Here is a 26,273-nt window from a genome sequence, read left to right as displayed (position 1 = left end):
ATCCTGCAACCTTTTGACCCAGTCAACCTATGCCATGTTGACGATATGGGACTGACCTATTGAATTTCAACCTAATTAGGGTCAGCCCAGTGATCCATACCTGCGACAAAATAACCCACTGGTGGCAATGGGTAGGAGATAGTGTAAGTGAGGAAACTAAAAACACCTAGAGGAAGGATGATTACCCGCTTCGTGTTCGCTAACAATCTGTAAGGGAAGGGGTGTACATACAGTTGTGACACAATGGGGAGAGACAGTGTCTGAGGATCATAGCTGGTTAAGATGAGGGTTTGAATACTTCAATAAATAAGATTTGGAAAGAGTTCGTCAGTTTCATATGGAGAGGGACAGAGTTCCATGGGTGGAGAGCAGCACAGCTAAACTCTTAAACTCTTGGAGGTGGGATTGCGAGGTGGTTATCAGTTGTGAGGATAGATAGAAGTCACTGGTAGAGCTAAGCGGGGGGGAGATAAGTTTAGAGATTTAGGGTGGAGAGGAATTCCATTGGTTCTGAAAGGGGAAAGGAGCCAGTGTAGGGCCTGGCAGAATCAGTTTGTTTGAAGGGAAAAATGAGCCATGCTGCAGCATTTAGGACAGAAGCAGCAGTTAGGAAGGCCAGATAAGAGAAGGTAACATAGTCCAGTTGAATGATGAATACAGTATGTTGTTGCTATCTATTGCCACTTGGGTAACCCAACAGAATAGGAACAGAAAATGCATTAGGATTGTAAACGCAATCCCCTCACAATTTGACTGACATGAAGCTGGTGTTTGTTGGTGGAAACCTAACATTTTCTGGGTGTGGGGTAAAAATTCAGGTGTGCCCAGGCATTTTAGAGGAGGGTCTATAATGTCAGCAATAACCATTTCCTCCCTGTCTCAGTCGTAGCTTAGTGGAAGCCTCATAGTTACCCACAGTTGCACAAATGATTCAAAAGGTTTGGAAATTATGTATGGATTTGCGAGTGGATAGTAAATAGCAAACCATTCACATTTCTCTTGTAATTTAGCAAGGGATGTTTTAGTCTGTCTTTCTTGCTGGTAACTTTCTCTTTGCAGTCCACTGCGAATTCTTTAATTGGCATTCAGGTGTAAATCAGGTCATATGCTTCATTTCTGAATTCACTAACACTCCTTTTCCTTTAAGTAAAGAAGAAAGAAAAGAACTCTCTCTTTTTTTGGTGCACAACTTGTAAATGTGATAGTATTAAAATGTAACTTTTATTTGGTTGTTTATTTAAAATATGGAGGAACCAACTGTTAGTACATACATATTTCTACAAACATCACATTGAACATGCAACAATTGTCAAGAAAAACAAGGGGGGGGGGGGTTATCTTTGACAGGACAAACAAAACAATTTGAAAACAAGAATGCCCTTGTTTCAAATATGGTCTGGAGCAGAGGGGCTCAATCAAATTGATAGCAAACTAGCAAAATTTTCCTTTCCCCATTCCCCAATACGACTATTCCTTTTCCTTTCTCAGATCACAATCTTATCATCTGCAAGCTTTTAAATACATCTGTCAACAAGCTTGAGAATTCCCTTATTAAAAAATGTTTTACGCTGAGCTGTGAGCCACGGATGCCCCGCTGTCTTCACCTCTTCATCAGATATGAATCTGTGACCTCTTAGGACTTCTTTCAGGGGAATCTAATGTCACTAGTTTATGCAAACCAGTTCACGTGTAAGCTCAATGTTCTCATCAGTCATGGACATGGACAGGCATCCGGCACCTTCATAGCTGAAACTTGTACGACCTTCTCTAAACTTCTCTATCCATTCTTAAACACTTCATCGACAACAAAACACTTTCTCCATATTGTATTCAAGGTCTTTGATAAATAGTGGCACCAGACATACCCACAAACCCCAAAACAGGAATCATTCCATGCAGCCATTTTTTCTTGCATAGCAGTCACTACATAACTGATGTAACACATTCAGACCTGCACAGCAGTGACTGGGGACACATTAACCTTGTATGGAAAGCATTGATAAGATAGTGGGGCCAACAGAAGTTTTAATATAACTGGAGTGTGTTAGTGCGGTGAGTCCTGGAGTGAAGCACTCCTTCAGAATATTGGATTTAAATGTCATTAGTGCAAATAAGCAGTATCTACATTGCACAGCATAATACTATTAAAAATTACATAGCTTAGGCAGGGCCTGATTAAGCCTTTGGGGAGCCGGGGTCACTTTAGACAGAGGGGCCCCCTCCCACTTGTAATTGCTGGACTCAAACTGCATGGGAGAATATTACACTGTCAAAACACAGAGTAAAGGCAGTATACACTTGGTCAATGGGTAACTGCAGGAGGGGGGATTAATATAAACATAAATATATATAAAAAATACCACATGAAAAGCCTGTGTTTGTCCCTCTGTACCTTAGTATATAGGAGCGCTGACAGCCTCAGCGATGTCTCTAATTAAAAACCCTCCCATTATGAGGCTGCTGCTGCTGTCCTCCATGGGCCTGAGAAGCATATGATGAGCTCCACCAAGCAGAGATCAACACAATCCTCTCAGCCTTTGACCTCTTGTGCAAAGTATCATGGGACTTAATCAACTCCCAGTAATGCACTGCACACTTGCGCAGTCAGTGTGCATTGGCTCCCGATGCTCAGCACCATTAACCATTGTCACATTGGCAGATAGGCGAAGCTGCAGCACTACCCCACTCCCATGCACATAACCTTTAGCTAAACAAAAAAATTATATATATTTAAAAAAAAAATACATGTCAACCACACGGGGCCTCTAGATAGAGTGGGGTCCAGTGGTATTGACTCCCTGTGCCCCCTTCTTAATCAGTCAATAAGAAATTAAATCAAAATAAAAAAATAATTTAAAATCAATCATAATATCTCTAATTGGATATTCCAATGCAAAGCGTTTTATGGATCGCAGGCAACTTCCTCCTGCAGCATTGTGCTGAATGAGAGGTCAAGTCATGTTAAAGGAGAGTGAGAGCCTAATAAGGTTTGCTCAGCCCATCGCAACTGAAGTTTTCACACTTGAAAATCCATGAGAAATGCAGCCGTGCAGCCGTGCATGTGATGTGTACGCTTCAGGCCCAAATTTATAAGCTTTACAACTAAGCAAGGAGTAGAATTGAATTGTAGGTTTAACAGTAGGTGGAAAGTTCTATTTGAGTTAAGTATATTTTTAGTTTTTGGCAGTAATATAGACTTATGCATTGGGTATTGAAGTAAAATGCACCAATTATTTTGAATAATTCTTTTCACTTCAGGGGCTTGATCGCTATATTGAGTAGTGAATGAAAGAATGTTGTTATTTGATGTTTTGTTTCCTTTCTGTGTGCCAAGTAATTCTTGTTGTGGAATTGCTTCATATTCGTCAATGAAGTTAATTACATTTTGTTAAGAGTATCCTTTCTGTTCAAATATTTCTTGTAAGGAATTCTGTTTGTTGTTACAATGCATCTAATTTGTACTTGGGGTATGTGTTTCATTTAGTATGGGTCATGAGAGCTGACCATAATAACATAGTAATTTGTGTCATCCAGATCCAAGACAGTTCAAGATATAAAATATGGGGAGGCTGTCACTGGACACAGTGGCATAAGTTCTGCCTAGTCACCCGAAGGCGAGATAAATGTTGGTGCCCACATAACATAGATAGATATAGATAGATAGATAGATAGATAGATAGATAGATAGATAGATAAAGCGAGCAGTGGGGCAGCCCTTACAGCAATATTAATAATTTGGCTAGCTGATTTTGGTGCAGAAGCGCCTAAGAGCTCACTGCTGTGTCTGTCCAATCACAGCCAGTCAGCGTAACTGATAGACCAGATCACTCTTCATATGTGAATTGATGAATCCAGCGCTGCAAGGTTAGGTCAGAGGAGCATGTGGTGGCCTCTCCTCCAATCAGAGCTCAAAAAATGCTCCTATGACCCCAATGCAGTGCCTCTTCAGATCTTTTACCCAGTAATGCAATGCAGATTACTGTGTGCTACCCCGAATGCCCCCCCCCCACACACACACACACACACATGCACACCCACACATAAGAATGCAACAGATGTAATAGCCAGCAAAAGGGTCCCTCCTGCTCCTCTACTCTGGGAGGGAGGGGTGCTGTGTGGCTGCACAGTGGAGTCAGAGACAATGGAGGAGGCGTGCCCCCTCCAGAGCAGGGGCCCATCAGCAACTGACTCCATGCCTTGGCAGTTCCGCCTCTCACTGGACAGCAAATAAAGGGATGTGAAGGCACTCCAGGTGATGAGAAGGTAATCAGCTTGGTTTTAAATAGATTTGCTCCCATTCCACTGCCACATGGTTTGTTCCAAATACAAAGTTACTTGTTTTTTTTTTGCACTGCTCCCAATTCAGAATCATCCCTGAAGTGTTTTCTCCACTAAAGCTGCCCATCCACTGCTGTGACTTCTCCAAGGGGAGCTACCTGGGAAGGTCCTGTGCGGCAGGATCACATGCGGTCCTTTTGCATGCGATATGTCTCATGGGATCTCATTCCCTGCTGTGGGATCTGATGGATCCTTGGTGCAGCACTAACAATCTTGGTCTCCGATCCGATGCCATGGGGCTGCACATCGGATCAGAATCAGAGGTTAAACACATGCGATTTGGGCCCTTGTCATCTGATTCCTCGGCCTGATGCCTCAGAATGAATAAGATGACCAGGGCTCAAATTGCACAAGTGAGTGGGGGCTTTAAGATTTAGTTCAAGTGCTAACATTACTGAGAAGTCTTCAGAACAATTGACACTGATCTCAAAATGTATCTACTGTACCCATTCATGGGAAACAGTTTACCTGCATATCCAGAGTGACACAGAGAGCATTCACATGAAGCCACTAGCTCTATGCTGCAGATCATATAATGTGACCTCCTCTGCAATCATCATACCCATGTAAAGAAAGAGGACAGACTACAGTGTAGTCTCATACTCTTTCTTCTGCAGTCTCTGGCTATGAAGGGAAACATTTTTTAGACAAATGGGGTGGTATTAGTGGCAACAGTGGTGTCACCAGGTAGGTGCCAGTCACATTCATATGTCACACGAAAAGGGGTGATACTGAAATATCAGTTACTGCTCAGTAACAGGAGCTGGGTGCTGCACTGTAACATTGCATGCAGCTCTTGGCTCCTGTCTCTATGTAGCCAGCATCTCCTCAATCCCTACAGTGATGAAAATGGGGGTTCAGAATGTGATGCCTTGCCTCCTTTCTTGAAGCCCTACTCCTTTCTGTGGATCACTCATGGCCGCATTGGGTGTCACAGGGGTAAGTGACATCCCTGTGGCATCTGATTGGTATGTGCGAAAGTTAAAAGTTACATGAGAGGAAGTTGGATTGGCTTGTGAAGGCTGTGAGTAGATCTGTATTGCTTGTGAATGATGTCTGAGTAACAGTGGGTGTACTTTGGTGTGCATGTGGCATCCTATTACTTGTGGTAACATTTTGTGGCAAGGGCCGGGTCTGAGGATATATGAGCTATTTTTGAGCAGGTTAGGAGCATCTGGAGGCATTTTGGAATGAGTGATTTAAATTCACCAGGATTGTCTTGATTTGTCACGTGTAACATTTGAAGTATAATGGGTTGTCCAAAGTTTAGAGTCTAAACCAAAAAATATCCAACATAAATGTAGGGTGACATTTAATAGGATGAGAGATTCAGAAAGTGAGAGATTTGGTAAAACCAGTTCGATTTTGCAGTGTAAATGACTGCCGCTTTTAAAAAAATTGGAGATTTCTTACCAAATCTCTCACTTTCTGAATCTCTCACCCTATTACATTTCACCTGTAGTGTTATAAAACCAAGGCTATCTAATGCATATATTCTTGAAGAACACATGTACAGCACATTAAAATATAAGTTAATAGGACAATATGTAACAATGTTTACTGACTATTTACTGAATAATCTATTGTGACAATGAATCAACATACAGTATATAATAAAAAAACATATAAATAGAAAAGTAATATTCTAGTGCCTGGGGAAGGGTAGAATGTGTGGATAAGTCATTGATAGAAAACTGACAATTTTCAAGATAATTTGATCACTTTTAAAGCTTGGTTGTTTTTATGTCCAAACACATCTCTCTGACATTGCACAGGCTGTATAACAATCATTTCTTGTTCTGATTCCAAGAACAGTACTAGAAATGGTTTCTACAATTACAACTCGTCTGGAACATAGCAGGTATGAACAATAATTCCACTAAACATGGTATGATACATAGATTTTTGGGGGAGATTACCATATACAGTATGTCTCTGACATACTGTATCTTGTATATTTCTATTGCCTCCAAATTTATGTAAAGGTATTCTTAAAAACGGTGTTTAGAAGGGTGTTTAGTCCCTTCTGGACTTGTAACTGCTATTCTATTACTGGTGCCTGTCCTTGTGTTTCCCCCCTATATCCCTATAGATTGTAAGCTTGCAGCAGGGCCCTCCTACCTCCAAGTCTGTCTGTTGTTACCCAGTTTGTTTTATCACTGTCTACTATTGTAAAGCGCAACGGAATCTGCTGCGCTATATAAGAATCTGTAAATAAATAATAAATAAATTTTGCATTGGTAAAATTATACACTGAGGTGTAATTTTGGAGTGATCCCAAACATGCTGCTTTCTAGCAATACGATTTTAAGCCAACCATTGAGGACCTTTAGACTAGGCAGTAAACCAAAAGGTTGACTCCATATCTGTGATACCAGACAACTCTGAATAAACAATCAAAGCCAGTTAACATAAAGCAGGACTCTGACTCATGCACTTCGGAATATATTAAGACCTTAAACAGAGATTTAGCTTACATGTTAGCTAAAGAAACTAACATTTTAGGGATGATCATTACCACATTAATCCTATGAGTGCCAACGTCGCTGTGAGAGATCCTCAAAATATCCACTAAAAAGCCAGCATCGCTCACAGCGACTGTTCTTTTGGTATCAATAAATACAAATACAGCCAAGTCAATTCATTGAAGTTTAGTTATATATTGCACCCAAAGAAAGAACAGTCGCTGTGGCAACACTGGCATTTTTAGCAGATATTTTGGCTCACAGCAATGTTGGTACTCAAAGGGTTAATATATTAATTAGGCTAGTAGCATGAAAGTAACCGTTGGTAAATAGGAACTGAAAATACTCACAGCTTTTCCATTTTCAAACCACCTGATGGATGGAACGGGAATGCCGGCTGCAGTACATCTCAGAGACACTTTTGATCCAAATGTAACATTCTGGGATTCAGGCGCCTTTATGATTCTGGCAAGCACTGAGGATTGAAGATTGTTTGACAAGGTCACAAATAATGTGCGCTGCTCTTCTTAAATATGTTTACATGTTCATTTCCTGGCCTCCACTATTTTATTATTGAGGGAAAAAGTGTGCTTTGTACAGCTAGGATCTACTTCTTTCTTTTTCTTGCTATACAGGTCATTAATGGGGATGCAGGAAAACATTTTTTGCAGAATTAGTGAATTTTGATAATGGACAAGATATAACATAACTAGATACTGAACAATTGGTTTACAAATAAGAAAGGTTATTATAATAAATGCAGCAAATCATGTACTATAAACATTAGTGGTAAAAATTGGGAAGAGTTTGAATACTTATGATATTACTTGGTGTTTTCTATGACAATGCATTAGTCCAACTTGTTTTAAGGGCAAGTCAATCCCGTTTCTCTTGAGCTACCCCGGAAGCTCCCTGGGAGGGCTAACATCGGACTTGGCACTTGATGTGACATTTTTTTATGTGATTAATCGCATGTGATTTATTGCATGTAAAATAACTTTCTGGGGAGCTGTTGGGGGGGGGGGGTTATCAAGGCAAGTCAGATGCGATATATTGTGGGTGCTAAAAAGTAAAACCATATTCTTATATGCACCACGTCAGACCTCTGACTCGGGATCGCGCATCGGGTCGAGTTGGATGATAAAGAGCTGCAATCTGACCTGATTTCACCTGATTTTTTGGCCCAATCCATCGGAATCGAGTGAAGTCGAGGCAAATCGCTCTAAAGGTGGCCATACACACGCAGATTTATCTTCAGATCTGGCTAGTTGGAACAAAAACATGGTATGGATGAAAGAAAATGACAGTTGACTATTTGCTTGGAAATGCTGGAAAACTGACAAACTGTCACTCATCCATAACCATGTTTTTGTTTCAACCAGCCAGATCTGAATATAAATCTTACTAATGTAGGGGCACCTTAATGTATGAAGGTCTTTATACTGTCTTTGCTAAAATGTACAGTTTGTATACTGCAGAAGATTTTTTTATAAAAAGTTGAAAACTATTACAGAAAATGAATATCACATTAAGGATTAAAATAAGAAACCACATTTGCAAGAGCACTAATATAAACCACTTTGTTTACAAAAAAACATTGTTTATCAGCAACTAATTGGCTTATGCTTTTGAAAATAATGACACTGATTTAAGAGCTACAATAGAAGGGAACAAGCTCATTAATTTGCTAGTACAACGCCACAGTAAATATGTGCCAAGTCCTCGCTAATTGTTGTATGAGGTCACTTGGTTCTATGTAGCTGTCCAGAGTCATTTCCTGGCAGATAAATAAATAAAACATCTGGTGTGCTGTCATAATTAGAGTCAGACATTTGGGCAATCTGTAATTCAACACCACCCCTTCACTGGCCATAAATATGCTTTCTTGTAACCTTTCAGTAACAAAAGCTGTGAAATGTGGCATGATAAGTAAGATGATAGTAATGTTGAATTTATTAAAGTGAACTGTCTAATTTTTAACCTTTGTTCTAGGATCATGCAAAATAAGTGTGCATCATCTTTTTCTGTACATGTACAGTACGTGCATTATGTATGCTTGATAAAATAGTGTTTGGAAACATCTATACTGCATGTATGCATTCATGTGTATACAGATGTACCGGGTCTCGTCTTTGCTGGCGATCCGCAACACGGCGCCGCTATCTGACTGAGACGCGCGTGCGTCCCCCACGCACACGCGTCTCAGTATCCGGGCGGCGAGGCGGAGTCATTACTGTCCGCCTCCCGCTCGAGGGGCAGGGGGGGGACCCGAGGAGGCTGCGGGGGGTGCGGTCGCCCGGTTTGGGCACTGGGCGACCGAGGGCAGCACCGTCGGAAGGGGACGCGCGCACACCTCGTGCGCGCGCGTCCCCTTCCGGCATACAGATGGCGGCGGGGCAGGGGATGGCGATGGCGACGCCATCGCCATCCCCTGCAAAGATGAGACCCATTACATCTGTAGTTGATTTGTATCCCCTTACACCTGCATGGGTAGGCGGGTAAGCATAGCATAGTTCAGTGAAGGCATGTTCACACACTAAGACAAAAACACACTTGCAGATTCAGATGGAGCGCCTCTCATTATTGTTGGCAACTCGCCATCGCAAAGGTTTTAGTTATTCACTTTTCTTCTTGCACTCCTGTCCGCCAAAGAGCGTGGATGCTCACCATGCAATACAAATCGCTACCGATGGGTGGCTAATGCTCCACCTATCTAGTGGTGGATTGATATACAGATGGAACCCTGCCACTCGCTTAGTGGAGTACACATTTTATGAGGAAATGTATTGTGTAAAGGTGGCCATACAATACTGCGATGACCTTCCTTCACATGGGAAGTATCAGATGTGACCCCTGTTTTCCTCCACCGGATTGGGGTCTGAGGTTGGATCTGTATGCAGGTCCAACCTCAGACTGCAGACAGCAAATTCTCAGCCAGATCCGTCGGGAAGGGGTGAAATCCATGCAAATTGCTATAATGTATGGGGAGGGATGTGTCAGACCTTGTAAAGAGGACAAATAGAAGTATTGCCCATAGTAACCAATCAGATTATAGCTAAGAAACCTCAAATACATTTTATAAAATGATAGCTAAAATCTTATTGATTGCTGCAGGAAACATCTTCTCTTGTCATTTTTAAAACATGTGATTTAACTCCACCTATATGATGGTGGTAGCTACTGTACCAATAGTAGAGACAACTTTCAGTAACTGTGTTAATGATTACTAGCCCATCAACATCTCTTACTTTCTTCATCTGACATGTAAATTCATGTTGTGCTGTCTACCATTGGCACTGCATTAATTGCAAAACTACCCACCTCATAAACCACTTTGTAATTGACACCTAAAACAACAAAAGACACAAATATAATAAAAAAAAGTTCACCTGTCAGTCAATTGGTTACCTCCAGACTATTTTGCTCAACTGATGTTGGCCACCGCCTCTGGGGTCTCCACAACTCCAGTTCATACAGCAGCTCCTTGCTGTAGCCCTGCTTTTACTATAACTGCTACTTCCAGTTACTGTACATAAAGGGCCCCATACATCAGCAATTAATTGTGACAAAGATGATTGCCACAATTAATTTTAGATGTGTGGGCTCCCCCTTTTGGCAATCACAATCAAAATCGCCAATCGATTGCTTAATCAGGTTTTTAAACATGTTTAATAATCTGATATTATCTGCAGATCTTTTTTATATGTGTGGGCATTCCCAATTCGTCTTCTTCATCTATTTACATTATGAACAGCAATCGATTGGGCAATTTCCAGATATGCAAATGCAATCTTTAGATGGAAAAATCTGCCGATCACTGAAATAAATCTGTAATGTGTGGGCAAAGTCAGATAGATTGTAAAATCCATTTATCTGGCCAAAAAATCCCTGTATCTGGAAATCCATAAATTGTGATTGCTGATGTATGGGGCCCACAACTCTGAAGCTGCTTCCATTGCATCGTTACCCCCCCCCCCCCCCCTTTTGCCATCTGGGGTGATTTTATTCATGTGTTGGTTGCTTTAACTGTGATTTTCCTGTTTCATATGCTTCTCACTTGCTGCCATAGTTACTCCAGTTTCCTCTCCATTTCCATCATTCATACCTCTCCAACCTCCTCCATCATCTTACTTTTACTAACCTCCTCTTTTTCATCCTGTTGCTGCACTCATATATCAAACAACCATCATGATGGCAGAGTAATAAGGCCCCCAAACACTAGTGAGATTTGGTCCAATTTGACCCTATTCTTATGGATCGGCCGATAAATCGGACCAAATCTCATGTATTTCAAATACCGTCTGACCCAATGCGTGGTCCCCTGTGTGGAGTTGGGAGGTCATATGGGATGCACATAAGATAAATCTTGTAGCCAGGTAAGGGATGCTGGGAGCCAGAGAGAGGATGAAGAGAGGTGGGCAGGGGATGCAGAGAGGTGGCGAGTGGATGCACAGAAGCAGGCAAGGGGAGCCAGGTGGTGGGCGAATTTAAAAAAAAATCAATACAAATGAATGGGAAGCCACTGTTGGCTGCCCATTAATTTGTATTGGTTTCTTTTTTTATTTGCAGCTCAGCTCCCGGCTCCCCTGCCTGGCTGTTCGTTAACCCCCCAGCCCGGCTCCCTCCACCTGCAGCTCTCCGGGAGTTGCATGTGATAAATCAAGTGCCTAATCGTGTGAGACTCCTCCCAGGGCACTGCCTGGGAAATCAGGTCCGACTTGTCCTTAATGTACGGGGGTCTTAGGGGTCCACTTTATAGCACCTTCATGGTCATACTGAACCTACTGAAACACACTGTCCATGGGTGTGTTTTGTATTGACATAGTTATGAGTCCCTTCTGCTTTTAAAGTAAAATATTGGAAAAAAAATTGGTACTTGTTTAGTTTCACGGCGGCAGTACGAGACGCTCTAGCTTGAATATTGGCAGCTTGCCAGACTGTCTTAAGCTGCGTTTGTAGCGTAGCGACTGTTTGAATTTTGGCAGCTTGCCAGCTGCCTAGCCGCCTTACGGTATCAGACTACTTGTTTCGTTTCAGGGCGGCATGGCGTGCCGCCTTACGCTGACTTCTCTGTGGAAGGCCAGCGGTGCTACCCCTAACCCTCCTGTCAAGTGACAGCCTCTCACACAGTGCTTGTGGCCGAATGATATGCACTCTCCTGTGGAGAGGGGATCATGAGGGTGCAGGCGGAGAGGTGCTCCATCTTTGTGTTACATAGGAGAGTCTCAGACGCTACAGTAGCAATTCAATCATACGCTCCATGTGTGTGATAGGTTTAAGCGCCTCAGATGCTCAAGCAGCAATGCAATGATACCCTCCTGCCTCTGACCTCTAAGTAGATATTGCTCAGATGTATGATATGGCAGGTTTGAATGTGTTCCTGAAACACCCCCACCATCCGCGCCATCCTGAAACGTGGCGAGCGCAGCATGTATTCCGCGTCCCCTCGCGGGGCTCGCTGCGCTCACCACGCTTCTGGCTCAGTGGCTCGCTGCGCTCGCCACACTATACAACATCAACTCCACGGCGATGTGGATGGTGGAGGTATGAAAAGGTCGGTAGGACGCGACCTCACGGGGCGCGCTGCGCTCGCCATGCTTCGGGATGGTGTGGATGGTGGGGGTATGAAATTGAAGCATTTGACAGTATGTAACATGGAGCACTGGCAAATGCCTCCATCATTTTGCATTAGACACAGGAGAGTTTCATTGCTTGAGCGTCTGAGACGCTCCTACGTAAAGCAAACATGGAGCGCCACAGGTGAGAGGATATCATGGGGGCACAAGCGCTGTGTGATAGGCGCTCACTTGACAGGAGGGTTAGGAGTAGCAGTGTTAGCCTGCCACGGAGAAGTCAGCGTAAGGCGACACGAGATGCCGCCCTGAAACTAAACAAGTAGTCTGATACTGTAAGTCGGCTAGGCAGCTGGCAAGCTGCCAAAATTCAAACAGTCGTTACGCTACAAGCCCAGCTTAAGGCAGTCTGGCAAGCTGTCAATATTCAAGCTAGAGCCTCTCGTGCTGCTGCAGTGAAACTAAACAAGTACCAAAAAATCCAGCTTAACAACTATATTGAACATTTTATTTATTTATTAACAGTTTCTTAAATAATGCATACAGATTCTGTAGCGCTTTGCAGAGTATAGTTGAACATTCACATCAGTCCCTGTCCCAGTGCAATTTACAATTTATATTCCCCACCATATGCGCACGCACACACATAAATTCTAGGGTAATTTTAGTTGGAAGCCAATTAACCTACCAGTATATTTTTGGATTGTGGGAGGAAACCAGAGTACCCGGAATAAACCCATGCAAACACTGAGAGGATATGCCAACTTCACACAGTTAGGGCCATGGTGGGAATCAAACCCATGACCTCAGTGCTGTGAGGCAGCAATGCTAACCATTATACCATCCGTACTACCCAATAAAATAAAGTCATGGAGTAATGAAGGCCATTCAATGCATCAACCAAAATTAACAAATAAAAGATTTCTAGTTGCCCAGAAAATTTGGACTTAATTTAAAACTTTATGTGTGATATAAAGAGTCTGCTGGCCAAGAATGATCCAACATGATCCGCAAAGAAAGGAGTAAGGATTGTGGTCAGTCAACTGGCCCATATTTTTAATTCATTTTTATATCCCAGTAAGGCATTAGAGAGATCTTTTCCATGCTTTGATTGCTTAGAGTTCTCAAGTGAAAAGGTTGATAGACATACAGGGCCTAACCTAGCATGGATCGCTAATCATAGAATTTGCAAATAAAGCGATTATGGAATGACTGTGCATGTTTACCATTGCACATGCCCAAGGGGAAATAGCCACTGAACATATGTATGGATCGTAAATGCAATGTTGCCGAAGCATGACTGACAGGAAGCCGGGACTTGGGGTTGGAAAAACCTCCCATTTTCTGGTTGTGTTTGAGAAAGCATCATTTTTTAAGGAGGGTCTCTGATATCAGTGATAACCCCTTCCAGGTTGTCTTAGTCCCAGATTTGTGGAAGCCTCAGACCTACTCACAGTTGCACAGAAGGGAAAAACTATTCCATTGTTCTGGAATTGCATGTGGATTTGCGAATAGATTGCAATCCTATTTATGTCTGGGCAGAGGCTTTCTCCTGGCAGTCCACTGCAAATTTTCACATTAGCAGTCCATGCTGAATTAGACCCACCGTATGGAAGAAGGAAGTAATTTTTTTAGATGTGGTGATTCAATTTGTGAAAATACTTATAAATCAGTAAACCAATGAGCTTCTAAAGTTTGCTCTGGTAGAAGATCTTTCATATTTTTTTAAATTTTAGAGGACATGAAAGAAATGTTTTTTGAAGGCAAGCCTAAAGGAAAAATACTTTTTTTCTTCATTATGAAGACTTGGGGGGTATTCAATCTCACGCAACCATCTCCCGTCAGGGGAGATGGCTGTGGGGTCCTATTCAATGCTGTCTTCCCCAACAGCATTGAACAGGGGATCTCGTCTGAAGCTCTCCTCTTCCCGGCTACAGCTCTCATCCCGCTGCAGGTGGGACATTGAACCCCACCTGCAAATTCTCGGTCGAGCAGACCGAGAACAGGACAGAGTCATGGCTGTCGGTCCAGCTCAACAGCTGTGACTCAACATTGAATACCCCCTTTATTTTTGAAGTTTTAAAGGGAAATATAACATTGTCAATTTATTGTTAATTTATCTCTGGAATTCATGAATGTGTGACCAGTATATTCTAAGTAGACAAGAGATGATAGACACTACTGAGATTTTTTTCATTTGAATTACAGTATGTTTTGTGAGGGAACAGGGTATTTATTTACAGAGATGCCAAGTTCAAGAAAAACAATTGTATATTTTCCATTGAATGGCCATTTCATGTTGCATTTGTAAATTAGCATTTTCAACAGAACTGGGTCAATAAGGATTATTTCATTCTGTTCTGGAAAAGAACTGGGAACTCTGGGCAGAAAAAAAAACACAATGCTGTTGAATTTCTTCATTCAAAGCATTTACAATTCTGTACCCTAATGTGACTACTATTCTACAATTTTTAAAATGCTAGTAGCCATACAATTTTGAACCCTCTTTTTTGTAATTAATTGGATAGTGAATTATTTTCTTGACTGCCTTTGGAGTGGTATTTGAATCTAAAATCTCTTAAATCCAAACTTCCATTATCAAGAAATAGTTGTTGAGGTTTCTTTTTAAATAATAATGTATGGCTTAACATATGGAGATCTTACTATAGTTTGTGTTTACAGTTCAATTTAGAAGCTTTCTATAGCTTTGGCTTCTTGCTCTATAAAATTTTTCATGTTAGTTAAATCTTTAAGGAACTGACACCGTAAAACTGCCCTGTGACTTTGCAGTTAAATGAATGGTGTTATTTAAAAAGTATGGATAATTGCAAATGTAATAACTAGGTGTGGAGATGTTAAAAGGAAGATGTTGAGGCATTATGACCTTGCAATGTGTTGCATATAGCCTAGTTGAACAGAGATAAAAAATGGAGAATAGTTATAGCTAAGATCACGTTGTATAAATGCATTGTTTATAAGGAAGCAGTCTATGGGGGTATCCTGTTAACAGTGGTACTTCACAGTTGTTAATAGTTTCGCCAGTGAGCTATCCTATTAGCCACAATGCCAACATCCTTTTACCCCGATACCCACACTTTTTGGGCATTATGACATAATTCAAGAGTAGACGCCACCGGTCCTGTGATAACACATGGGGTTGGTAACTTAACCTTGATCCCACATGCTTTTGTGCAATTGTGGGTCCATTTTAGGCCGATAAAAATTACCTTTAATTGGATGCCATGGTAATGACCATCGGTCATTGTGATATCAATCTGTTTTTATCGGCAGAAAATGTATCATGGACAATTAAATACCCCTTCTATGTGGGACTCAGAACTGCATAAAGAGTATAATTAAAATAATATTGCTAAATGTGCTTATATCTTCAGGTGTGCTAAAGATCAAATTTGTGGGCCAGATTGTCAGATCTAATAGCTGCAGACTCCCTACCTCTAAATGACTGTGTCCCCTGGGTGGGTGTTCTGTCCATTATGTGGTCCAGAGACTGAATGAAATCACCTGCAATGATAAGAAACCCTTTTATATTCTTTCACACTAAGACAAAAAATGTCTTTAGATAATGTGCCTTTTTTAGGAATATTTGTTGATTTTACAGATGACTATATATGTGAACACAGTCTCTCTCCTGAGTTACACTTCTCGCTAGAATTCACAGTTCTGCAAGTAGAGAAGTCAGCACAGATACTTTTTAAGAGAGGAGGAGGCTTGTGTGCAGTCATTTTCAGCTGGGCCCCCTCCTCTGCATTGCATAGTGGAGTCTGAGCACTAGAGCGCTCAGATCCTGCTGCGCAGATCTTTGGAAAAATGGCACAGCGGACATTTTTCCAGGGATTTTCGCAGTGCTGATGCCACCATAACTGGAGTCTGAAGGGTAAGTATAAAACAATGGGGGCAGCATGTGCAGTGTGGCCCCCCTTGCGATTCAGGGGCCCTTGGGCACCACAAACCCATTATAAATACGCCCATGTGTCAGCAGCATGTGGTGGATGTTCCTGAGGATCGCCCGTCATTATAGCCTGGTAGAAGAGTGGAGGATACTAAGGGGTAGATTTATTAAGCTCGATGAAGTGATAAAGTGTCTGGTTTTTATCATCAGCTCCTACCTGTCATTTTTCAAACCAAGCCTGTAACTTCACAGTTAGGAGCTAATTGGCCGGTGGTAAACACCAGACACTTTATCACTTCCCCAAGTTTAATAAATATGCCTCTGAGTGGCGAGAGGGCAGCTGAAAAAAAACCAGAACATACAACAATTCTCATTTATTTATAGCTTGGCCAGTCCACTGTCAAGTATGCAACATTTGTATTTGACATACTGTACATATGACATTTTGACATATCAGGGTACATTTCCTATTGTGTGGGTTTATAGAAGTGGAGATGTTGTCCATTACAACCAATCAAATTCCAGCTATTGTTTTCTAGCTAGAAAATGCTAGTTAATGATCATTAGAATCTGATTACTTTTTATGGTCATCATCTCCACTTCTATAAAAAATGCAGCACATTAAATATATAAGATATCGAAGTGCCTAACCATGTTAATTTTTTTTGGTAAAAAAAATTTCTACATTATTTTTTTGTAAAAGGAAACTTCTACTTGACAATTGCCCTCTACACCAAATTAAGAACCTGCTATTTTCTTTATGAAAAACCGATGAGAAAGAGTTATCATTTAACTTGTGAACCAATGATGAAAATGTAAAAGATACACATCCACAGATTTCTTTTAGCGTCACGTATGGGACATAGAGGCGTAACTCTGGAAGGCAATCGAGTCATCGGCCGCCAGGCTCCTGCTCCCAAGAGGGCTACTCTCCTCCCCTCCAAAAGTTTGAATCAGTTAACTGAAAGCCATCAATATCGCTTCTGTGGCTGACATCTAACATCATTTTTGCAAGATGTCACACCCTGTATTAAAACCCATGACCTGTCTTAATGGAGACAGACACCTTACTGTTTGAGCTACTGTATTTGGAGGGCACCAATATTTAACTTGCTCTGGTGCAATTGTGATGAACTTACACCACTGATGGGACATGTTTACTTATTTTTATAGAATGGCCCAACATCACTACATTACACAGACTGTTAATTCATTTGTATCAGTTAATCTGATAGAATCTACATGTATTTATTTTTATAAATACTGCAGTTCTTATGATTCTATTTTATCGTTTTGCGAAAGTCAATATTAACTGCAAAGTACTAGTAATTAGCTGCTAATGACACTGAAATCATTAAACATGCCTTATCATGATTACATCATTCTAAAAATAGTTTTTTTTTTCCTGTCTTGACTAGAGATGTGCGGGCTCGGATTTCAGAGATCCGAGCCCCCACGGACGTCATCATTCCGAGCCCGATTCCGAGCAGCGCTCGGAGATTCCCGCCTGACTCGGTCCGTCCGCGTGATTAGAACGTCATCTCCCGGCGTCGGATTTCGCGAGGCTTTATAAGCAGCTGCCGCGCCCCCGCCATCTTCACTCCAGTCAAGTAGTGGGTTGGGAGAGGGTGTGTTGGTGCTGCTGCTGGGGCTTAAACTTGAGCTTGACCTTGAGCTTTTGCAATCGCTGGTGCTGTCTCTCAGTGCTGCTGTGTAGTAGTCTAACTGTGTACTTGTAGTACTACTGTCTCCTCTGTGCGGTCTACCTCTGGTGTGCTGTGCTGCCTGTAATTGATTATTTTATTTGCTGGGGCTGTCTCCCTCAGTGCTGCTGTGTACTCTGTTCTCAGCTTAGGACAACAGTCTAACTGTGTACTTGTAGTACTACTGTCTCCTCTGTGCAGTCTACCTCTGGTGAGCTGTGCTGTAATTAATTATTTTATTTGCTAGGGCTGTCTCCCTCAGTGCTGCAGTGTACTATGTTCTCCTCTGCTTAGGAGAACAGTCTAACTGTGTGTACCTGCCTGTAGTAGTACTGTCTCCTCTGTGCTGGGGCATACCTCTGGTGCTGTGCTGTCAGGGCCGGTGCTAGGGTGTCCGGCGCCCTCCTGCAAACCATACATTTTGCGCCCTTTCACATTGCCATTGCAACAAGCTGCAGCCCGATTGTGGGAACGTATGCAACATGCGATCCTATGGAGGATCTCGGGTGCATGTACATGTATGCATACACCATCTCAGTGCCGTGTCCGCAAAATGTTGGAGGCACTAAAGGTGCCCATACATGCTGCGAGAATCGCATACTTTATGGGCTAGATCACATCGCACGGCATGCATGCAATGTGTGTGCGATGCGATCCGAAAGCAGTACAAAAAGTATGTGCAGCACTCATGACTGAGGGGGAAAGGAGGGGAGAGAAGGAGGAGATGGAAGAAGACGGGAGGAGATAGAGGGCGGGCGGAGTGTTGAGGACTGGCAGCGGCACTGGCACAGCACACTGAGAAGAGGGAAGGAAGGGGAGGCGGCGCTGCTGCCTGTTTGTTATTTGATTGACAGCTGACAGGCGCAGGGAGCAATGGGTTGGGGGGGGATCCGGACATGACATGTCATCCAGGCATTCACAGACAGCGCTACATGCCTCAGTGCAAGTGTCTGTGAGGAAGAGGGGGCAGGTCGCAGGAGGAGGACAGTGTGTGCGCGGTGCAGGGAGATGCTCAGCCTCTCCATACTGCGTCCGCTGTCAGACAGGCGCTACGGGCGGCGTGTAGGAGGCAGTGACAGTGAGGGCTGAGGCAGCTTTAGCAGAGCAGGGAGGGAGACTGCGCCTTTTCAGCATGGCGCCTCCCTGATTTGCAGGAGCTGCTGAGTGGGTAGCGCCGGCCCTGTGTGCTGTGCCATTTATTATATATATAATTATTAATTAATTATATTAAATATAAATATATATAGTCCACTGGTGCTGCACTGCTGCCTGCACTGAATCTGCCAGTCTGGCGGTCTGTGGTCTGGGGCTCACTGGCTAATAAATAATTAAATACTGCCTGCCTAATAAATAATTAAATACTGCCGTATATCTCTACCTTTGTGGTCTGGGGCTCACTGGCTATACTGCCGTATGTACCGTCTGGTCTGGGGCTCACTGGCTAATAAATAATTAAATACTGCCGTATATCTCTACCTTTGTGGTCTGGGGCTCACTGGCTATACTGCCGTATGTACCGTCTGGTCTGGGGCTCACTGGCTAATAAATAATTAAATACTGCCATATATCTCTACCTTTGTGGTCTGGGGCTCACTGGCTATACTGCCGTATGTACCGTCTGGTCTGGGGCTCACTGGCTAATAAATAATTAAATACTGCCATATATCTCTACCTTTGTGGTCTGGGGCTCACTGGCTATACTGCCGTATGTACCGTCTGGTCTGGGGCTCACTGGCTAATAAATAATTAAATACTGCCGTATATCTCTACCTTTGTGGTCTGGGGCTCACTGGCTATACTGCCGTATGTACCGTCTGGTCTGGGGCTCACTGGCTAATAAATAATTAAATACTGCCATATATCTCTACCTTTGTGGTCTGGGGCTCACTGGCTATACTGCCGTATGTACCGTCTGGTCTGGGGCTCACTGGCTAATAAATAATTAAATACTGCCGTATATCTCTACCTTTGTGGTCTGGGGCTCACTGGCTATACTGCCGTATGTACCGTCTGGTCTGGGGCTCACTGGCTAATAAATAATTAAATATGCTAAGTAAGGTGTGCTGCTCTTTTTTATAATTAAAAGAATACGCATTTTTATTTTTACTGCAGGAATTTGTCTGCCGTATAATTCCATGCCTGCCGCCATGTGTGCCGTAACAGTCCAGGGGTGCCGCCATCTGTGCCGTATAATTCCATGTGTGCTGTATCAGGTCAGGGGTGCCACCATCTGTGCCGTATAATTCCTGGGGTAAGCCAAGTCTGCCTTATAATTCATGGGGTGCTGCCAAGTGTGCTGTATTAGTCCAGGGGTGATGCTAAGCATGCCATATCAGTCCAGGGGTGATGCTAGGTGTGCCGTATCAGACTAGGGGGGATGCTAAGTGTGCCATATCAGTCCAGGGGTGATGCTAAATGTGCCGTATCAGTCCAGGGGTGATGCTAAGCGTGCCATATCAGTCCAGGGGTAATTCTAGGTGTGCAGTATCAGCCTAGAGGGTATGCAAAGTGTGCCATATCAGTCTAGTGTTTGTGCCGCACACTTGTGTAGCTTATCATAGTTATCCAGCTACCTTGGTGCAACCTTTTGCCCTAAAAACAATATTGTGAGGTGTTCAGAATAGACTGGAAATGAGTGAAAATGAATGTTATTGAGGTTAATATAGCGTAGGAGCAAAAATAAAAAATATTCTGAGATTTTAGCAGTTTTTATGCTTTTTTAACAAAAAAATCAGAACCCAAAACCCAAGAAATCCAAACACAAAACACTTAGGAGGTGTTTTGGCAAAACCCATTAGAACCCAAAACCTCAAGGTAATCAGAACCCAAAACCCGAAAAGTGGCCGGTGCACATCTCTAGTCTTGACACAGCAAGGAGAAATATGTAAGTAAATAGCTCATCTCCGGGCCACTGTATGAAACTGTACCTGCTTCTAGTAGAACTCATTCTATATTCAGAACATATACTGGCCTATGGGTTATATTGAGCAAACTGTCATTCCAAAGCAAAACGGAAGGTCATGTCATTCCAGGACAGTGTGGAATCTACTGACTCTTTCCGCTCAACCTTACTACATGGAAATGTGAGCAGCTCCATACAACTTCAGTTCTTTTTAATAACTCACAATGGAGAGATGTATCAAATATTGGAGAGAGATAACGTGGTGGGAGATAAAGTACCAGCCAATCAGTGCATTTAACAAATTGATAGTTAGGAGATATCCTATTATCCTCAATGCCGCTTCGGCTGATAAAAATGTTGTGATTAATGTCAGTTGGTCATTATCGTGGTATCCAATTAGCAGTAATTTAAAAATACCACCACTTTGCAACAGGTTTGATGTTTTGTATGTAAATTTGTTCATCACCTTCAACAATAGCCCATTATGACCTGTCATAAGGTGTACTCTTTGGGATAGCTCTACAAGAGTGTTAGAGATAGCTGTACAAGAGTGTTGTGGACAGCTCTATGGCCCTTATTCTAATCGGCACGGTACGGCCCGCGTGCGGCCGTACCGCCGATGTTTTTGGTCTGCACATGCGCAGAGGTCATTCTGCGCATGTGCAGCCCCCTTCGCCGCAGACGTCTTTCGTCCGCCGCAAAGGGGGCGTATAGGGGCGTGAGAGGCATCATGCCCTCATTTCCCTATGTGTACGCCCCGCGTTTCATGGGCGTTCCCATGCAAACGCGGGGCGTATGCATGGTAATGAGGGCATGACGCCCTCATTACCATGACATGGGGGCGGAAAGCTGACGTCGCCGGATGTCAGCTTTCAGCCCCCATACAAGCTACCACACGGACGATTGTCCGTGTGGTCTCAGCTTGCGGGAGCTGCCGCGGCGTGCGGCCCTGCCTTCGATGGTCGACGACCATCGAATGCAGGGGGCAGCTCCCACCATGGTGGAGGCGTACGCCTCCACCATTTTTGTGCGGATCGCCAGCCGTCCGTGTAAGGACGGCCGTGGCGATCCGTCTGGTGGGCGGCCCTTGGTTTGTGCGGTCGGAGCCCCGTGTGCGGCTCTGACCGCACCAACCAGAATAAGGGCCCATGAGAGTGCTAGGGATAGCTTTACAAGAGTGTTAGGGATAGCTCTAGTTAAATGACAAGGAGTAAACTTCTTGTCAGAGTTTTAGGGATATCTGTACTAGAGTGCTAGGGATAGTTCTACAAGAGTGCTAGGGATAGTTCTACAAGGGTGCTAGGGATAGTTCTACAAGACTGCTAGGGATAGTTCTACAAGAGTTCTAGGAATAGCTCTACATGAGTGTTGGGGATACTGTAACTCTAGTTACCTGACATAGGGCCTAATTCAGACTTGATTGCAAAGTATTTTTTTCTCAAATGAACAAAACCATGCTGCACTGCAGGTGGGGCAAATGTAAGATGTGCACATAGGATACGATTTGAGTGGATTATGCAAATGTAACATGTGCACAGAGGATACGATTTGAGTAGATTATTTTGTTTCTGTGCAGGGTAAATACTGGTTGCTTAATTTTTACACTGCAATTTAGATTTCAGTTTGAACACCCTTAACTCAAATCTAAATCTCGAGGCACATGTCACATATGCTCCACCTGGAATGCAACATTGTTTTGTCAATTTGAGAAAAATGTGCTATGCATTCAAGTCTGAATTAGGCCCATAGAGTAAACTCCCTGTAAGAATTTTAGGAATAGCTATAGTTAACTGACATTAAGTAAGCTCTATGTAGAGTCTTATGAATAGCTCTACAATTAAATGAGATGCACGCACGCCCCGTTATGTCTGAGCCCTCCGCCGATCTCCAGCCGCTCCCCTGCAGCCCCCGCAGCTCCTCCAGTCTACCCCCACTGCCTTGCTGATGGGGCTCGTCAGATTGAGCTCCTGTCTGCCAGCCTGTGCCAGCTCAGGACAACTGGCGATCCTGCAGGCTGGCTGACAGTATGTATGAAAGACATTGTAGAGCCTGGTGTTTTAATGATAGAAGTTACTTAAGTACAGTAGATCTTAGTAATGCCTGTTGAATGCAAATGTGATTCATATTTAACATTTTGTGAATACATTTTCAGAAATTAGTGAGCTTTTGTAATAAGAATAATTTGGTTTGTGATTAGCTTTAATTCAATTATTTTTTCTATATCCAGCAATAACTATTTGCAGGTTATTCTAACTCAGCTCTCTTTGCAGTGGGGTTGGTGCCACCCTCTCTATTAAAGGCCCAGTGACCACTGTCAAACCTAACTACAAAAGTACCATAAAGCATTTCAGCAATTAAAACAATAATTGTCTAATATATAAGTGTATATTATTATGTTGGAAAGGCACACTGTAGTTTATTCCTAAACACCTGTTATTATAGATGTGTCCCTATGACAGGTTGGTATCACTGGCATGATAAGTACACGCCAGACAATTACTAATTAAACATTAAAAGCATAAATGCAATTAGAGATGAGCTGTTTGGGTTCATTTAAAAACAAACACACCTGTACTTTGGGGATTGGAGTACCAGCTTGAATCACTTTTAGGGACAGAAAACATGCCCTGTTTTCAAGTACATTTCTTATCAGTAACATCTTATTTATTGTAGTCAGAAAGAATCAGAATCCACCGCATAGAGTATATTTGTACAAGCAAAAATACACTGAGGAATCTGAGTAAATCTAGAACAAGCAGCATAATAGAAAAAAAAAATGGCAGCCAGCCTCAGGAAACCATGAAGAGAATGGACAAGACATACAAAAGAAACACAAACAGTGGATGTAGTTCATTCAATCCCTTTGCAAGGCAGTTTTATTAGCCTTGGCAACCTTAGTCTTGCATAAACAGCTATCAGCCATGCAGACCTCTCCTATTTTCCTTACATGGTTACAGCGCAATTAGAACAAAATGCCTACTGTGCGTAATCCCAAGGGGGGATCTGTACAAGATGTGCTATTAGTAATATTACCACTGTGTTAAGAGATGTAAATTGTCTTCTGGAGCATTTCTCATTATCTATCTAGCGTTATTTACATATTCAGCGGAAGAAATGCCTTTAAGAGAATACATTTTCAAAAATGATTAACTATTTTCATTATTTGGGTCCCATATATTATAACTATTCATGGCAATAACAAAATAACTACAACCAGCATGAACCATTATTCATGCTGGCTGTAGTTATCCAGAAGCCCACTCAAACGGTAAAATGCAAGTGATAGCATTAGCAATCACTTTATTTTATGTTTCCAGAGCCCACTGCAATAAAATAGAAGTGTGGTCTGCTGACCATGCATGCAGGAGATGTGTGTGCCAATGGGCCCCTCTCCTGGGATTTTTGTGGAGTGTAGCCTAATGGTTAACACCATCCTCAGATGGCATTAAACTACCTGTACCAAGCTCTGGAATACTTTGCATTCTGAAACTTGGTAAATTCAGCAAAAAAAGCAGCCTCTCTGAATTTCTGTAGGGTCTGCTTTTGCCTTGAAATACTGGGTCTACAGCACAAATCTCCAATATCTATCCCATAGATACATTCGAGAGATATTTACGGGTACTGGCAGCCCAGCAATAGTGGTAGTTTCTGTCACATACTGTTTCGTATCCTGTCCCCATGTATAAATATAATACTGTCCCTAACTCCAATGGTAGGCTTATCATAATACTGTATCCCTTTAATCCGAAACACCTATGATTTACACAGATTCTTTGACTGGCTAAATTCACATCTGCATCGCACCTGGATCTAATCAGCCACAGAACCTGTGTAAATCATGTGTGGCAGACTAAAGGGATATTATGACAAGCCTATGCAAGGGTCTAGAATTAGGAAGAACCAAGCTTGAAGCTACAGTACATTGGTAGTGTAAGGAATACAAAGTAGGAAGGAGTAGAGGCTAAACTTACAAAACTGTTTGAAAGCCAAAGAAATCGGCAATAGATTAATTGCAGATTCTAGCAAAAAGACACATTGTTTAATAACAATCATTTGTACCTTCTAAACAGAAGCCTTTATTGATTCCCATCAGTTTCCAAATGACCAATACCACCACAAAGCCTATGTATAAATGGCAGTTCTTTAAAGCTGTACGGATTCCTTGGATTTCAGCATCTTTGAGTTTAAACATAACCAGTCCTTACACCAGTACTAGCGCTACAACCTAGGCTGGAAGTGGCAAAATTGAGGTAACAAAAAGAATGAGGTTCTCCTGAAATTGGCAATAACACCTCTAGACATTACCAACCAGGCCTAATGACACTACACCAGAGAGGACACAAGTGTCTGGTCTCCTACATAATAATGCCAACCTGTATGTGTATTTCTTATCAGAATGAGGCTGACAAAAAAAATTGGGGTCCCTCCTAAAGGAGAAACCTGCCCCATACTGACAGCACTAGAGCTCATTCCAGCACCCCCTGTTAAAATAATTATTATTATTCAAATTGGGCATCATCGAGCCCAGTACACATGGGACTGCAATCAGAGGGGATATGCTTTTTTACTGCAGCAAATCCAAAACTGCAGGCTATATAATTCTATCACACAAAGGGATTTTCCCTTTGATTGTCAGCATGTTTCCCATTTGATGAAGCAGACTTTGAACTGTGAAACACGTAATACTTGGAAAAGGTTGCTGCCATAAGCCTATGACATATTACCTACTCATAGGGGTAAAGTTACTTTGATGGGAGTCCTGTTGAAGATGGGTGGCCAAATGTAGTAGCCTTGGAGTTTGGTGGCTGTGCGGGATGCTGGCTGAACTCTAAGTTTTTTTTAAAGGGCCAATAATTTACAATGCAAACCATGCCTTGCAAGTGATTACCCCTTTTAAAAAACCTCTGCTTTCGTCCAGCATCATCCGAAGCCACAGAACTTGGAGGCTGTTACTTTTGGCAAATGATGTTTCCCATTGCACCCAATCAGATTCTACTTCTTCTTTATTTAGAATAAGATAATGATAATGGCAACATCCCATCTTCAATAGAGATACCATCTTAGTAAATTTACCCAAAAATATATTTTTTGGGATTAAAAAATTTTTTGGAAGATATTTATCTCTGTCAGACCATTCACTCTCACCTTTACTACTGTTAAGGTGCCCATACACTGCCTGCGACATCTCGCAGCAGTGTACGGACACCCGACGGAGTGCGAGCCGCCGGGACCTTCCCGGCGGCAGGGACACATGCGATTTGTTGTGATGGATTGCATGTGTCCCTGCTTCCCGCCAGCCCCAGAACGGGTGGTCGGACGGCCAGCCGGTCCGACCACCTAGTCGGATCCGATGCGCACAGGATCGCGCATTGGACCCGACTG

At 42.6% G+C, this 26,273-nt stretch overlaps 1 protein-coding gene across 1 annotated transcript in view; it reads right to left on the bottom strand.

The window, feature by feature from the left end:
• Positions 1–26,273, bottom strand: part of MUSK (muscle associated receptor tyrosine kinase) — a 116,458-nt gene that overhangs the window by 52,027 nt on the left and 38,158 nt on the right. Inside the window, exon 6 of the mRNA XM_083184021.1 lies at positions 7,154–7,278. Coding sequence (XP_083040147.1) covers positions 7,154–7,278 — 125 coding nt within the window. The remainder of the gene's footprint in view (positions 1–7,153; positions 7,279–26,273) is intronic.

This window comes from Crinia signifera, chromosome 1, assembly GCF_055691185.1.
Source record: "Crinia signifera chromosome 1, ASM5569118v1, whole genome shotgun sequence".
NCBI classification, from domain to species: Eukaryota; Metazoa; Chordata; class Amphibia; order Anura; family Myobatrachidae; genus Crinia; species Crinia signifera.
The sequence above is the reverse complement of the archived record's forward strand: the minus strand, read 5'-3'. Positions and strand labels throughout refer to the sequence as shown.